The 16,685-nt window shown below is 38.9% G+C and overlaps 2 protein-coding genes across 2 annotated transcripts in view; one reads left to right on the top strand and one right to left on the bottom strand.

Moving 5' to 3' along the window:
* DHX36 (DEAH-box helicase 36) overlaps nt 1-3,651 on the top strand; it is a gene marked incomplete at both ends in the record, with an annotated part of 39,809 nt that extends 36,158 nt beyond the window's left edge. Inside the window, 4 exon segments of the mRNA XM_080695759.1 lie at nt 2,211-2,331; nt 2,956-3,108; nt 3,467-3,623; nt 3,626-3,651. Of these exon segments, the coding sequence (XP_080551885.1) occupies nt 2,211-2,331; nt 2,956-3,108; nt 3,467-3,623; nt 3,626-3,651 (457 nt within the window).
* Nucleotides 3,652-12,955: 9,304 nt separating this feature from the next.
* Nucleotides 12,956-16,685, bottom strand: part of ARHGEF26 (Rho guanine nucleotide exchange factor 26) — a gene marked incomplete at both ends in the record, with an annotated part of 104,361 nt that continues 100,631 nt past the window's right edge. The window contains 3 exons of the mRNA XM_080696084.1: nt 12,956-13,098; nt 13,979-14,083; nt 15,379-15,446. Coding sequence (XP_080552210.1) covers nt 12,956-13,098; nt 13,979-14,083; nt 15,379-15,446 — 316 coding nt within the window. The remainder of the gene's footprint in view (nt 13,099-13,978; nt 14,084-15,378; nt 15,447-16,685) is intronic.

Here is a 16,685-nt window from a genome sequence, read left to right as displayed (position 1 = left end):
ATACCCAGCGGGATACGGTGGCACATGTCTATAATCCTGGCTGTTCAGGAAACTGAAGCAGGAGGATTGCAGGTTCAGGATGATGTATCTCAGAGCACTTGCCCTGGGTTCAATCCCGAAGTAGCACACGTGCACGAGAAACAGACAGACAGACACACGTACGTTGGATGCCCTGTAATTATAATATGAAATAGACTGCAAAGATAGACCAACATGCAAACACTGTTCTAGAGCAGTAGTAAGTAGTTTTCAACTAGATGATTTGTCCTCTGGGCAGCGTTTGACAGTACTCACAGACATTTATAGTCAACTGGGATGTGTTAGGAGAATCTACTAGATGGAGGCCAGGTGTATTGTTAAACATCCTATAATACACTATAAAACACTCTCCATAGCTAAGAATTGTCCAGCTCAGTAAGTCAGTAGTGCTGAGATTGAGAAACTCTATTTTAAGGTAGATTATAGGTAAACAAGTGAATTTTAATCATTGCAGTTAGATGATACATATTTTAAGCTACCCAACTGTGTGTGGGGGGGTATTGGGGTTTGAATCCAGAAAGCTACACTCTTAGCCCTTTTATTTGTTTTGAAAGAGGGTCATGCTAACCTCCTGAGGCTGTCCTTTAATTTACAATTCTCCTATCTCAGTTTCCCCAAGTATTGCAATGAAGAGCATGCCTGGCCTATTTTTTTAATACAGTACTTTGTAAGGTTCTTTTCTCTATTTCTAATTTTATAGGTATCTTAACAGAAATTCTTGAAATACAAACATTTATTATATCCCTCTGGGAGAGCTTTATGAAAAAATATAATTCTCTTAGATTGGTACTTTGTTTTGGTATAGATTGGGGGGGGTCAGCAAATTTTTGCTTATAGGTCAAAGGCTTTTTAAAATAAATTTCTGTGGAAACACAGACACATATATGTGTTTATGTGCTGTGTGTTTGCTTTTCTGGTACACTAACAGAGTTGAGTAGTAGTGATAGAAATTGTAAGGCCCCCAAGGCCTATGTAGTCTGGTTTTGTCTATATATATAGCCTGGTCCTATATAGAAATTTTGCCATGATACCATTGGTTAAATGACTGTGGGATGAAAAAACATAATTTCTGATTTTATTCTGAATAATGAATGAAATCTGTGATACATAATTTTGTTATAAGCATTGTGAATTCTTAGTATCTTTAAGAATAATCTTAAGTGCAACTAGGAAGGATTTATGAATTATTTGCTTTTATGTTCTTGCTGAGACAAGAAATTACTAATTAAAAATAAACCATTAAGTATCTTTCTGTTCAATAACATTAAAAGATTCTTATTAATTGGCTATCTAAGAAAAACCCTCTAAAAACTGAGAGATGAACTAAACTGTGTCAGAATACATTTATTCCAAATACTCCTGTTTTGAAATGGAGGGATTTGAGTGAACATGATACCATTGAAAAAATATTTTAAAATAGATTCCTTTAAATTTGTTTTAGAAAAAGCCACTTTTTAAACAAAATTTTCATATTTTTAATTTTATATACATCTGGGTGCACACACAGGTAAAATTTTTGAATTGATCATTTCATAAAGAGATTAAGTTGAGGACTATTTTTCAGTGTCATGATTATCTTAATCAAATGTACAGATTACTCTTTTGCTTTGAATTACTTAATGATTAAAATACCTTGTTTTTCATCTTTCAGTGTGATAGTATACTAAAGTCATCTAGGAATATCCCATCAATTTTGTGAGTAGCTATACCTGGAAGATTAGTTACATGATGTGGAATACTTTTATTTAGTTAACATTTTCCATGTATCATTAAGAAAATCCTGCTTTTTTAAATTATAAACTTTTGAATTTATATGTTGCAAAAATGTAGGTATTTTTAGGGGTTGGCTTGGTTTTTACTAAAGCCCTCTGTTTTTGAAGTAGCGTTAGGGGAGGCAAAAGTAAACCTCCAGAAAACTTTTTCTTTTTTGGCAATGGGTATGGAACCCAGGGGCATTCTACCTCCGAGCTACAACCCCAGCCCTATTTTTTTTATTCTTTATTTTGAAGCAGGGTCTCACTGAGTTGCTGAGGACCTCACTAAGTTGTTGAGGCTGTTTGCAAACCACAATCCTCTTGTCTTAGCCTCTCGAATGCTGGGATTACAAATGTGTGCCACCACTCCCTGCTGAAAACTTCTTTTAACAAACTGCATTTTACCTTTTCTTTAAGGGTGAAAGTTTACACAAAAAATGATGGCCTGGTTGCTATTCATCCCAAGTCTGTTAATGTGGAGCAAATAGACTTTCGATACAACTGGCTTATCTATCATCTGAAGATGAGAACAAGTAGTGTAAGTGAATATTTAAAATAATTATGAATCTGAGTTACAAGTCTGTATTTTTATAGTGATGTAGTATTCAAAATTGTGAAGTTTCTTTTTTTTTCTTCTCTCTGACATAAGTTACAACTTTTTTTTCTTAGTAATCTCTACTTTTAACTTATAGTTCTGTTGGGCTGGATCATTGTATTTCCATGAAATAGGGCACTTGTTTTATGTGATTTTCTTTTAGAGTCTGCTTTCAAGAAATCTGGCATTTTATTCTGTACAGTTGATACTCATTTTCTTCAGAGTAGTGTTCTATATTAAAACAAAAGTACAAATCCTCTATCGTCTTCTGTGAATAATGAATATTTCATTTAAATTGATACTTCTTGGGGCTGATGATGTGACTCAGTAGTAGAGCACTTGCCTGGCATATGGGAGGCCCTGTGTCTGATCCCTAGCACCGCAAAGAAGATAAATAAATAAGAGTATATATCTTCAGAATCAGTCTTCACAGTTATACCAGGAAGTCCAAACCAGTTTTAGAAAGTAGCTACTAATAAGATTAGTACTGGTGACATCATCGAATCAGTGTGGTAGTGAACCTTTCAGATTCCTGAAGAGATTAATTTACCTTAATTCTCATTACAGATATATCTGTATGACTGCACAGAAGTTTCCCCATACTGTCTTTTATTCTTTGGAGGTGATATTTCCATCCAGAAGGATAATGATCAAGAAACTATTGCTGTAGATGAATGGATTGTTTTTCAGTCTCCAGCAAGAATTGCCCATCTCGTTAAGGTGACTGGCTTTACTATGAGACTGTCTAGATCTGTGTGCAAGACTGCATGTGGTCTTGAGATTTTGTTCCAAATATTATACATCAGACATTTTTGCTCTGCAACAAAGCAAGTAGTATTATTGAGTCATAGTTTTTCCAAGATGTTTTTGAGGTAGTAACAAACTAAACTATTTGAAATGGCTCATTGTTGAGCAGATTTTGAATTTTTTAGCGATGACTTTTTTGGTTGTTCACTGAATGTTTTGGTCTTATGTGTAATTATGAAGCTCCTTGAATCAGCTAACATCACCTTTATTTACTACATTGTTTAGTAATACATCTGCCTTTGTTGAATATGTTTAATTTTTTCAACCTTAGGAATTAAGAAAGGAACTGGATATCCTTCTACAAGAAAAGATCGAAAGTCCTCATCCTGTAGACTGGAACGACACTAAATCCAGAGACTGTGCAGTACTGTCAGCTATTACAGACTTGATTAAAACACAGGAAAAGGCAATTCCCAGGAACTTGCCACCACGTTCCAGAATGGATATCACAGCTGACAGCTTTTCTGCAGTGGCTTGAAAAATCAGGATGACAACCATTTTCCTCATAGTTTAATTTTTGGCTAAGTGACAAACTCTGGGACATGACCAATTTTCATGTATAAGAAACCTTTAGTGGGTAGTAAAGATTTAATGTGCATGACTTAACAATATCATCTGTAGCGATTATAAACATACCATAAAAGGCAATACATCTAATCAGATACTCTTTTTTGGTCCTAGCCGTACTTCAAGAATATTCATCTTCTATAAATGGAATGTTTTACCATTGAGAGTCCTTTGTTCTGTTACACAAATTTATTTTCTGCCAAAAAAGTGCAGAACAAGTAAAAATGAATGGTTAGCCAAAAAGCAGTGTCAGGTAAGACTATGAACACAACTGCAGTTTTTAAATGAAACTTTTCAGAAGTAAATTTGTTGTGATAAAGCCCAGGATTTAATAAAATGTACAATATGTAAGTCTCAGCCAACTTCTCAGCTTGGTTTCTACATCTTCACCTATTACTTGGTTTATCTGATGTTTATTCACTTCTTAAAATGCATACATACCCCTTTTTCATTGCCTTGTGTAGCGTAATGTAGCACTTGAGGGCACGAGTCTGGAGCCTGCAACACCCATAGACTGTTGCCTGGCGTATACAGTGTCCTCTCTGAATATTATTATTTGCTCCTGAAATACTATTTAAATATGTAGTAATCTATTATATTACGTTTTTTCCCAATGCTTCTTTAGAACCCTCATAGCCAATGGACATTACTTAGAATGGCAACATACACTGTATGTTTTCAGCTATCAGATTGTGACCTGTACTATTGTTTGCTTTCCAACTCCCATCTTTGTCCCTCCCTTCTTGTTGTCTTGTTCAAGTGTCCTCTCTTCAGTCAGTTATAGGCCCAAGGGTGTTAGACTTTTCCCCAAGCATGAATGTGGTTGTTTTGAGCCAATTTTGTGGTTTTACTTTCCTTATAAGTAATTAGTGAGGCTCAAGTAAGTAAATCTGCCCTTGCTAGTGGCAACTGAGAAGTGATTTTCAAGGGGAAGAGAGAGAAGAAAATTTCTCACTAAAATATACCTAAAAGAGAAAGTGCTATTTTTTTACATTGTCTTGCTTAAATATGATATTCAAAATTGCTGCAGACAACTTGGGATCACAAGGGGATATAGCCATAAACTAAGGTTGACTCACAGTGGAAAGATGGGACTTACAAGAGTCTTGGATATTTGCTGGTGAGCTGCAGAATTAACCAACTTTAGAACTGCCTACCCAAGGACTTACTTGAATGTAAGTTCTTACTGTTTAAGCCACTTCTAGTAGGATAACTTTAACTTGGCAGAAAGCCTATTAACTGAAACACACCCATCACTGTCATCTGCTGAGGCCTCCTTTTTCCATTCATTATGTGATATAACTAGTTTTGATCCCAATGTGTGAAAATGTAAAATGGAAATACTGGCCATACTGCAAAAAGAAACAGGTAAAAGCATCTTGCTATACCCTAAAATTTTAAATTTTAGTGTGTTTTCCATTAAATTCAAGGAAACCAAAGGAGGAAAAGCCTCATACAGGGACTAGGATGAACTGATTATGCTGCAGGTTCTGCTGGCAGCACTGGTTCATACGGCTGCCATTTCTAGAAGTGCGTCTGCCTCACCACTGCCTGCCAAGGGCTCGCATATACTGTGTATGTTCTGTGTCTGTTCTTTTGGCTGTGTCCTCCCAGAAGTGATCAGTCACTGAGTTCTTGCATTGAGTCATGTCACCAAATTGTAGCCTATTAGATTGACTTTAAAGTCAAGGTCACGTAAGGTACTATTTGCTCTGTAAGAATGTTTATGTTTGTACTTTTTTATCATCTAGTTTAAATTCATAGCAAATTGACCAAAATGGTCTTGGAAGAAAGGATTTAAAGATTTTATTTAAAAAGTTATTAGTTGGTTCCATCTTTGCAAACCGGTATGTAAATTCCATATGAATAGGAGAAATATTCCTGAAGAATTTTTGCATATATGAGATATTCACAGAGATTATAGACGTTTCTGTCACCTCTATGTTCCTTTAGCTGATAAGGATGGAAATTTCAAAGGTGCTGTTTTTGTTATTGTTTATAGAATAGGGCCTTGCTGAATGGAAAGTACATTTTGTCTCCATATTCCTGAAGAGTTGTTTCATATATGAAACATTTACAGAGATTATAGAAGTTTCTGTCACCTCTGTTTCTTTAGCTGATAAGGATGGAAATTTCAAAGGTGCTGTTTTTGTTATTGTGTATAGAATAGGGCATTGCTGAATGGGAAGTACATTTTGTTTAAAACTTCTTTAGTGAGTTTTAAAAATAGTCCATTAAGAAGGAAAACTATTTGTCTTGCCATTTTGAGCAGTATAGAGAATAACTTGATAAAATTACCCTGAAACAGAAACTTATAGGATGTGGGGGGCAGGGAAGAAAGAAACCACTGGCCGATACTGAGAAAGCATAAAGTGAGTGCATGTGTTGCCTTCCTCATTCCTTAATTGGCAAAAGCTCTAGGTAAGTTTATATTAGTTGCTCACAAGTTATTTGCTATACTGCATTTTTAAAATAAAGTCCATTCCACCCTAAATGTTACTAATTTTAGAAAACCTTTAGGAGTAATTTGTTTTACTACCCCTCACCCAGAGTAAATATATACTGGTAAATTTCCTTCCATTCTTTAGCGTATTTATTCCTGTATTTGTAATGATGCTGATTGTTTTTAAATGGCATTTTAATTCCGATTTTAAAATAATACATCCTCACTAAAGAATATTTGTAAGTTCAACACACAGATCATGTTACCATTGTCACATTTTAATATATTTTCATACTTTTTATAAGTTTTAAGATATTACTTTATATATAATGGGATTAATCAATGAATTTTGTCAACTGTATGAAATTAGGTAGTGAACCACCACAATCTGATCATAAAACATTCCTGTCACCCAAAAATCCCCCTTTTTCCCTTTGTAGCTTTCCCCATTTCTACCCATTTCTAAAAAGCAGCCACTAGTCTGCTTTTAATCAGTAGTTTTAGAATTTCCAAAAACTGGGATCACAGATAGTTAAATTTTGTACATAGCTTTCCTTCCTCTACCAGGAAGATTTGAGATAACTCCTGTTACTGCAGGTATTCTTTCGTTGTTTTGTATTGCATTATATTGTTTTGCCAGTTAATTCATTCACCACTTGATAGACATGACTTATTTTCAGTTTTGGGATTTGTTTTGCTGTCATGAATAAAGCCACTGTAAACATGTGTATACAAGTCTTTGGTTGTGTGCTTTTGCTTCTCCTGGATAAATACCCAGGATTAAGATTGTTGTGTCATGAGGGAAGCGTGTTTATAAAAAAATTGCCAAACTTTTGAGAAAAGTTTTGAGAAAAGAAAGGCTACATTTTTGCATTCCCAACACAATGTCTAGTTGTTTCACATCCTTGCCAGTACTTGGTATTTTTAGTTTGATCTTTTTTTCCTTTAATATTAACCTTTAGTGGATGTTAAGTTCTATTTCATTATTATTTTTTATTTTTATGATTGAGCATCTTTTTTCATATGCTTGTCAGGGGGTTTAACACTCTATCTGATTAGGGAAAAGGAAATATTATCTTTGATATGTATAAAGTTATATTCCTTGTAATTGAAAATACCCACTTGCCTACTCTTCAGTTAGCTAGAGTTAAGCCACTGAAATCAAGTAGCAGAACAAAACTAACTCCAGTCTTAGTCATGATGGCATAGTGTTACATATTAACCATGAGGTGATGGATAGGCCACAAGAAGAAATACTTCTTGGTGTTGAGGAAGGGGAGCCACCATGGAGGCACCAGGAATGATAGAGCCCAACCAGTCTTGCTGAATTAGGGGCTTTTTAAAAATTGTCACTATTTTTCTAGTTCTGTATGAATGGTATTACTTTGCAAGTATTTTTTTTCCCCCAAGAAAACAATGGTATATTTCTGAGTCCTTTGCCATGTTACTTTTACACAGTGAAGACAGTGTGGGTAGGAATAAAATTTATTTTAGTAAAGCTATGAAATGTGATTCCTCTCTGAATTTTCTCTTTTTAGGCATTCGAGCTTTAAGAGGTGTGTGTGTGTGTGTGTGTGTGTGTATACATACATGTATTCTACTCATGTATTCAGATAAATACCAAGGAGTGTGAATATTGGACCATATGCTAGGAGTGTTAAATTCTGTAAGAAACTGCTAACCTGTCTGGCCAAGAGGCTTTTGTACTCCAGCCAGCAATGAATAAGAGGTTCTTGTTATTCAATGTCCTCACCAATGTCTGGGCATGATGGGTACACTCATCTGTACACCCAGCTTCTCCAGATCCTCAAGCAGGAGGATTGCAAGATTGAGGCCAGCCAAAGTAATTTAGGAAGACATTCAAAAAAGACCTGGATGATATAGCTCATTAAGAGAGCTCTTGTCTAGCATACAGGGGCCCTAGTACCACAATAAATACATATTCAAGATGGTTAAGTCTTATCTTGTAGTTTTTTTAACATGTATAATAATGGTGTCTCATTGTTTTAATTTGCAGTTTCCTGGCAGGATGTTGAGCATCTTTTCACATGCATATGCGTATTTACCGTCTGTATGCATTTGATGAGTTCTCCAATTCTTTGGCCATCACTCAAATCAAGCTGATTTCTAACTAGTATCAAATTTTAAGGGTTCTTTGGATATTATGGATGGAAACCCTTGAGCGATTACATATTTTACAAAGATTTCCTCCCTCTCTGCGCCTTTTCTTTATCTTCTACTGACAGTATCTTTTCACAGAACTGAGGGTTTTATAAGTGAATGAAGTTCAATTTGTCATTTTTTTTTTTTCTTTCGGGTTATACTTTTGGTGTTTTATGTACATCTTCAAAACCCCCAGTGATCTAGATTTTCTCCTGTGTCATTTTCTAGGGATTTATGTTCTTGCATTTTACCTTTAGATCTAAGTTTCTAAGTAATGGGCATTTCTTGACTTTTGTGGTTGATTTCTAATATAATTATACTCTGATAAAAGCACTCACTCTGTATAACTTAGGTCCTGTAAACATTGTTGAAACTTGCCTTACGCCCCAAGAAATAGCCACCTGCTTAAGTAGTGCCTGAAAAGAACATACACAAAAGCGGTGGCTTGTCCTGTACATGCTGAGTCTGTCAAGCTGCTGTCACTAAAGTTTGTCATACTTTTTCTGAATCTTTTCTTCTTTTTCTATCACATGCTGAGAGAGACGATGAAGTACTTTGTGGTCTGCTTTTGGGTTTATGATATTTCTGCCAACTCTTGCTTTTTGAGACCAGACTACTGGGAGAGAATACATATTTACAATAATAATCATCCTCTAAGCATCCATCAGCATGCACGCTCCCTCTCATCCCTGGTCATACCTTTGTCTTCAAAATTACTTTAATACTAACATACACTTAGAATCATTACATCTTCATGAAATGAAGCACTCATCAGTATGCAGACGCTTACCCCAGTCATACCTTTTGTTTTAAAGATAACCTTAATACTAACATAGCTGGATATGGGTGTTTTGCCCTCATCCCCCTTCTAAGCTGAAAGACATTCCCATGGGGGTCAGGCGCGCTTCCTGTTGGGACACCTTGCCCACCACCCTCTGCAGGACTTGCCTTCGGCTGGACGGCTTCACTCTACCCAAGGTAGTGCCTAGTCCCCTTCCTGGGACAGCCTGCCTGCTGTGCCTAGCTAAAGCAGATACATAGCACAGACCCCCTAGCCAGTGCTCCCCTTTCTCCTATGGTCCCCCACTGAATCCTTGCATTCTCCACAGCTCTTCTCTCCACGATTCCTCGTGGGTAGTTTCTTCTAGTTTCTCTTCCAGTTCCCCAGTCTCTTTCAACTCTAATCTGATGCCAATCCTAGCACCATAATTTCCAGTTGTTTGTGTGACCCTTTGTAGTTGCCCGTTCTGTGTTGCACTTTCCAGTCTGGCTTTTTCTCTGTTAACATAGCAATTAGGATGGTTTTACTTTCTGTTCCTGATGACATTAGTATCTCTGTTGGTTTTCTCTATCACAGTGCCATGTCAGTCTGTTTGCTGAACCTTTAATAATTTGCTTTTAGAAACAGTTGGGACTGAAGATGATGATAATTTCCTCCAGAGAGGTTGTGTTTCCTTCTGTCAGGACTTAAAGATGCTGCAATTCCAAAGAACAAAGCTTGGGGTCTGTTAGGTTCTTATTCCAATCCAGAGCCAGCCTCTGGCCTGCGTTACTTAACACTGCAAGTTCACCAGGCAACTCCACCTCTACCGCTTTCCAAAGCCCAGGGGAAGAGGCCTTGGACCTCAGCTCTATAACCCAAGCAAGTGAATGCCTCCAGTAACAGGAATGAACTTGAAGAAAGACTAAGCACCAAATGAGGAAATGTCAGCCAGCACTGATGAGAGCCTTGGAGAATCCACGAGAACCCAGCCAGCTGTGCCGTCCTGGATTTCCAGCTGCACAGCTGTGATGCTAAATGAATGTCTGTCTTATGGCACAGTATTTGTGGTCTTTTGTTATGCAGCATCAGAAACGAATTTATGAGTGGTCACAAGATGGCAAAATTTCAAAGCACCAAGATCTTCAGATATAGGGTGCCGGAGCCGGCTGGCAAAAGTATGGGTTCTGAAGAGAGGCTTGAGGATGAATAATTTAAGGATTTGATTCTCAGAATATTTAATTTATTCTAACGTGGGGGGGGGGCAGCCTACTATCTCTACTGGCCAACCCCTGCTCCTGGGTCAATATCTCTACTGGTCGACGACTACTCCTGGGTCAGTATTCTCTATTGCGCCGATGCTGGGTTTGTTTTTCCAGAGGTATTGATACAGTTACAGGTCAATCAACATCCTCGTGCTACCACCACCAGAGTACAATAAAGACCAATCCAAAGCACATACATTACAGGTAGGTCAATCAGTACTCTTGTGCCATCGCCATCTGATCTTCTCCCAGACCTTTTACTCTGAACTTTCCATGACCCCAAACCTTGTTGACTCTGGGTGAAGGACAGTCAGCTGAGTCAGAAACATTAATTTAGGGGAAAGCCTCAATGGCTCCCCACAATAGGGTGGCCAGAATGAATGGTAAAATATGCTCCAAGGCAAAAGCACAATAAGGGGATTGAGTACTGTTTAAGATTGGCTACTTAGTCCTGCAAGGACTTAGTCTTATGAGAAGAAAGAGCATGGCCCAACTCTTAAAAGTATTCTAGTCTTCTAGACACCCAAGAGGTGGGGAGAATGGTTCCATTCAATGTTAGCTATAGGTACCTTTTGAATACATAACTGGTTTGGCTTCAAATCCAGAAAACCATAACTTGAACACTAGAACTAAATGAAATCACACCAGCACAAAGAGACAAGTATATACAAAATCTTTATAAATTCACAAATTTTGTTGAAAGTGTACAAGCAATCTCAACATACTGGAAAAAACTGATAGTTCTTTTTCCACACAAAATCACTGTACAGCTCAGAGAAGGTATTCAAAAAAACTGAACTAGGTTTGAAAAAAATACCGTGTCATGTTAAAGACATTGTGATTGTGTTAAATACCTGCTGTACAACGATACTTTAACAGTGGTACTAATCTGCTTGCAAAATAAGGCTTCAGTTTATAAGATACACATGCTTCCAGAATTGTTTAACACGTCTGCTATAAATTAATTCAAAAGATTCATACAGTTGCTTTTTAGCTTTAACTTGGTATTAGCAAAAATAATATAAAGTGATCTTGCAAACAAATTTACTTTCTGTCCTAAATAAAACATGACATCAGATTAAATTACAACGTGTTAGCCTATCCTCTGCAGTCTGTGAGGTGTTATTAAAGGAAACAGACTCTGTCTTGCAAGCCTGAGCTATCTCTTGCTATAGCCACTGCTACTTATATCCTTGCTCAGACCTCAAGAAGTTCAGGGCCTGATATGTCCTTTGCAACCATAATGTGTACACAGGTAAGAGAGCAATTTGAGGTGAGAAGCCCCAGGACCCTTGTCCCAGCTTGCTGCAGAGGTGGAGGGGTGCAGGGGTGTAAGCTGAACACACCCACACACTGAGCTTCGGTAACCTTGCTGTTCAGGTGACTGGCTGGCAGACAGGAGCTGGGACACAGTGGAGTTCTCCAGTAATGTATACTGTCAGACTGTGTACTCCTTTGTTGGAGAGGATGGAGGAGATAGGCATCATAGCTGCCAGTAAGAATCATTTCTTCCTTCCCAGTCGTCTAAACCCTTACTACCTCTTTATGAAATCTACCATTGAAATGACTTGTCTCCCCGTGAAGAGAGACTCCAAGCCCTGCACATGAGCCCTTAGTGCAACTAGAATGAGTTCCCAGGAAGGTCAAGGCAGTTCAGGAAAAGGTGCTACGTGGGCTTCATGACACCTTTCATTTTCCCTTGAAATGGTTAAAGTATGGTCCAGCAAATTTCCTACTGGAAAACAACTAGGAACAGTAAAAAGCCAGGCATATTGAAATCAAAGCAGCCTCATGTCAGTTTTTTATCAACTCTTTTGGCAACAAAATTCGGAGCCCCATCCTATGTTCAGGTTTTTCACACATATGTGAACCGTCTACATTCTATGTTACTTAAAGTAGCTCAGATTTGTTAAGCTATATTTAAGGCCAATATTGAGTGAGATGGATTAAAAAAAATCCTTAAAGGAAGGCACCTCACTTTCCTTCTAAGGAGGGAAATAGTAACAAAAACTCGTGTCAATTTCCCTTTCCTGGGGAGAGGTTTAGAAACATGTGACAGCTCACCTTCTAAGTCTACCTGTCCCTCTGAATTAACAAGTATTAGATGCGAAAAAGAGGAGTCAGGAAAAAAGATGTACAAAATTGGGCATTCCTTAACGACAAAGTTGTGATAATACTGGAAAAAAAACACATACAGGAGATGTTTAAGTGGGAAGAGTAACATTCTTAGTGAAGTAAGGACAGAAAACCAGGATACAGCAACTTGTGTACTTGTTTATGCCAGAATGCGGTGGAGCGAGGAGCTGAGACTAGCTCATTCCTGAAGTGGACTGCTCAGCGTACCTAGAGAGGTCTGCCAGGGTCCTTCCATGAAAACAGCTTTGTGACTGTTGGGTAGCTCTGTTCTTCTGAGGAAGGAGAGCAATCTGGCAAGCTTAAAAGCAAGTGTTTGCATTCTTTTCAAACAGGCTGTGATGAAATTAAGAGTAAAAACCAGAGCAGAACCAAGCAGCCCGCCATTCTGTCGTGCAAATCTCGCAGTAACAAAAGGCCCTCTAGGGGCTACACGTTGGTCTCCAGTCCCAGCAAACGTCCCATTCTCTCCACGTTCTTATCGATTGTGGCTTGACACGTGATCTCCTTGGCGCACTCCATAGGAAACCAGCCTCGCTCTCCATCTCGAAGGCGTTCCCCCTCATACCAGCCTGTGGGGAGTAAAGAATCCTGTCAGGCAGGGGTTCCTGGGGGATTGTGATGGGGAGAGTTCAGGACCAGCATCCCGCTGCAGGTGGAGCACCATGGGGGATGAGAAATGTGAAGACAGGCGAGGCAGAGGGAAAGGTTGGAGAGAGGACGATATGAGGGGACAAAACAGGAGCAGGAGCCCTGATGTGGGGAAGTCCAGAGGCTTGTGAACTTGGGCTGAGCTGGGGACAGGGATTCTTTGGGGAAGGACAGCAGGGTAAAAAAAAAAAAAAAAAAATCCAGAAAATAAGGATCTCTGAAAGGGAACAGGTCCCTAGTGAGGGGGGAACAACTAATGGGTTTTTTGAATATCAAACCAGGTGACTATCCCAATTCAAAAGGCAATGCATAGAAGAATATAAAAAGTAGATTAAGGGGAGGCAGGATACAAGTGAAAAGGCAATTAGGGGAAAAGTTTTCAATTGTATCCAAGTCCCTAAAATTCCTCTCCTCCCTTCCCCTGCTCTTCCTCCCCTCCCCTCTTCTTTCTCCCTCTCCCTCCCCCACCCAGGGCATTCTATCTCCAAGCTAAATCCCTAGCCATTTTTTTTTAAATTTGCATTCTGAGACAGTGACTCGCAAAGTTGCCAAGGGTCTCACTACGTTATTGAGACTGGCCTCAAGCCTGTGTTCTCCCAAGTCCTGGGATTACAGCTGGGCACCGCTAAGGCTCTTAGAAGCCTCCAATATAGAACACAAACTCTTGGGTAAGAGGAAAAGGAATAAGAACAGGGAAGACGTAGAGCCCGCCTCGGGGATGAGCCGGCGGCACCCGAGGCCACATACACTAACACCCTGGTTCCTAGACTCCCAGGCCCTGGACCAGAAGTACCCACTCACCATCACCGACCCGCTGATAAATGAGGACCACATCTGACACCTGCAGGGAGAGTTCATCTGGCTGCTTGGCAGTAAATGACCTAATGATTTCCACCTGAGTCAGTGCTGCGGAGGAGAGAAGACATACTTAGCATCTCCTGGCAGAGGAGGAAAAAAATAACACAGGTACAAAATGGTGGTGTGCCTTCGCTCAGTTTTGTGCAATTTGGGCCAGCACTGACAGAACAAGGCAGGCTGCCATCAGGAAGTGGAAGGTCTTTTCTAGCAACTCACTTTCTTGGCTTGGAGCTCTAGAGTTTTAGAATCTCAGGTTTGAGGGACCTTTTCAGATACATGAATGCCCTCGATACCAGCCATGATCACAGCTGAAGCAAAAAAGAGCCACTGTGCATGGGTGAAACTGAGGGAGGAGAGTAGGTGACACGGGAAGACAGAGCAGCTAATGGTGAACTCTGTAACAACCCAGTTCTCCGGATGTCAGCAGGCCCGCCTCCGCCCCACCAGCAGCGGTGCAGGGAAGCTGGCAATGCTTAGAAGTCCTAAGAGCACCAACCAAAAGCCTACAGGACATTTTACAGTTTCCCCAAAATGCTAATGCAGGACATAAAACAACTGGCATGAGCTGATATGGCTTCTTTCTCAATTTGCTCTGAAATATAAATGTTGATTTCAAGCCATTCACTTTGGCTTTGATGCTAAAAGCTATGATATTTTGGGAGCTCCAGGCCCACCAGTTTTGCTGCCCTAATTGTTTTGATTTGACCTTCCATCATCATTCAGAAGCATAACATCCAATTTAGAAGTTGCTAATAAGCCTAAGACACTACCCATTAATGGGACAGTCCCTAGTTCTGTGGACAGAAAAAAAAAAATGAACTTCCCTAACATTACCACTTAATAAAATAAAAAGGTCAAAAGGAATGCCTAGGTAATTTTCTTTAGGGTGAAAACTTTTGGCTCGGATTCACACTGCTGGTATAGAGAACATTTAAACTTAGAAACTTAGAACTTTTGCCAATACCAACCGCTAACAATTTAAGAGCTTTATAGTTCTAATGGGGCTTTCACCACCTATAATTTACCTTAATCCTCACAATAAGTCTGTGTTGAATATAATTGATATACCTGACTTGCAGATGATTAAACAGGCTCGGGAAGGTTAAGCAAGGATTTGCCTTGTTTACATAGCAGAGAACTGCACCTTGGATTTGAGCTCAGACCCCCTGACTCCCAAAGCAGGAGTCACCCAGCTCTGTTGTATGGCAAAGGAAGGAAACCCAGGAGGAAACCCTTGAATTTAGCCAGTGTTGTGGCGGTGTCGCCCACAGATCTGCCCAGCGTCCAGCAGGGGGCAGGGTCCCTCCACGGTGCAGAGCTTGCTGGCCCATCAAGCAACTCACAGGTTCTGTCCAGAGACTGCTTCCCGCTGCTGTGTCCCAGGGCGGTTATCCAGCGGGCTCGCTCACTCCTAGACACAGAGGACAGATCCAGGTGAGAGATTCGAGGTGTTAGACACACGTGGAGTATATTCTAGACACCAAGTGCAAAGCCATTTCCAGAAAACCAGGGTGAGGGGATCCACAGAAGGAGGCCAGCCTTCAACTCAATCCAGGGTGAAAGTTATTTAAATACAATGTTCTGAGAAATCTACATAGAGAACTAGTCATCATTGTCAAAGGACTCTAAAGTGAATTTGGCTAGTTACTGATTAAGTGGAATTTCTTATATGAAAGTTTGACATTTAAAAAAAGACTGATTACATTATAATCACAAACATATTTAACATTTAGAATCCAATCTTTTAACAGTTCAAAAAGGTAAATTTCATTTTTTTAAAAAATCCTAACAAAATGTTTTCTTTTGTCCTTCCCACATGAACTATTTTGCAAAAGACAAGAAATTTGACATATTTACCATTGTTTTATATCTTACATGACTAACTGCCAAATATGAGCTTTATTGAAATATAAATTCTTTCACTATACTTGGATTGTTCTAAAATATTTTATTATTTTATTTATTTATTTTTGTGGTACTGGGGGTGGAACCCAGGGAGTTTTCTACCTCCAGGCTATAATCCCAGACCTATTTTATATTTTTATTTGGAAACAGGATTTCACTAAGTTGCTGAGAGCCTCACTAAGTAGCTGAGGCTGGCTTTGAACCTGTGCAATCCTCCTGTCTCAGCCTTCCAAGCTCTAGAATTACAAGCATGTGCCACCATGCCCAGCCTCATTTTTTAAAATCATTCAATAGGTACAGCAAAAAATAAAAAAAAAAAACAAGGCTTTTAAGAACCAACATTTAGCATAATTACATGAAGCAACATAATTAACTAAAGGAACAAAATTTCAGATAAGCAAGTGTAGGTCCATAATAGAATCATCCCTAGCTTTGCATTTTGATAATAAATGAATCAAAATTGTAATAAATGCAATAACTATAATAATTTATAATCAAATCAAAATTATACTTTGGCAACTAATTGACAAGACACATGCATGTGTGTGCGTGCATGTGCACACATACACACACACACACACTTTTAACTCTTTTTTTAAAATTAATGTATTTATTTTGGGGGTACTGGGTTCCTGGAAACCCTTCTACCTCCGGGCTATACTCTCAGACCTATTTTATATTTTTTATTTGGAAACAAGGTCTCTTAAGCCAGAGTGGCTGGCTTCGAACCAGCGCGATCCTCCTG

This window comes from Muscardinus avellanarius (assembly GCF_963383645.1).
Source record: "Muscardinus avellanarius genome assembly, chromosome: 5".
NCBI lineage: Eukaryota > Metazoa > Chordata > Mammalia > Rodentia > Gliridae > Muscardinus > Muscardinus avellanarius.
This window is presented reverse-complemented; position numbering and strand designations above follow the sequence as displayed.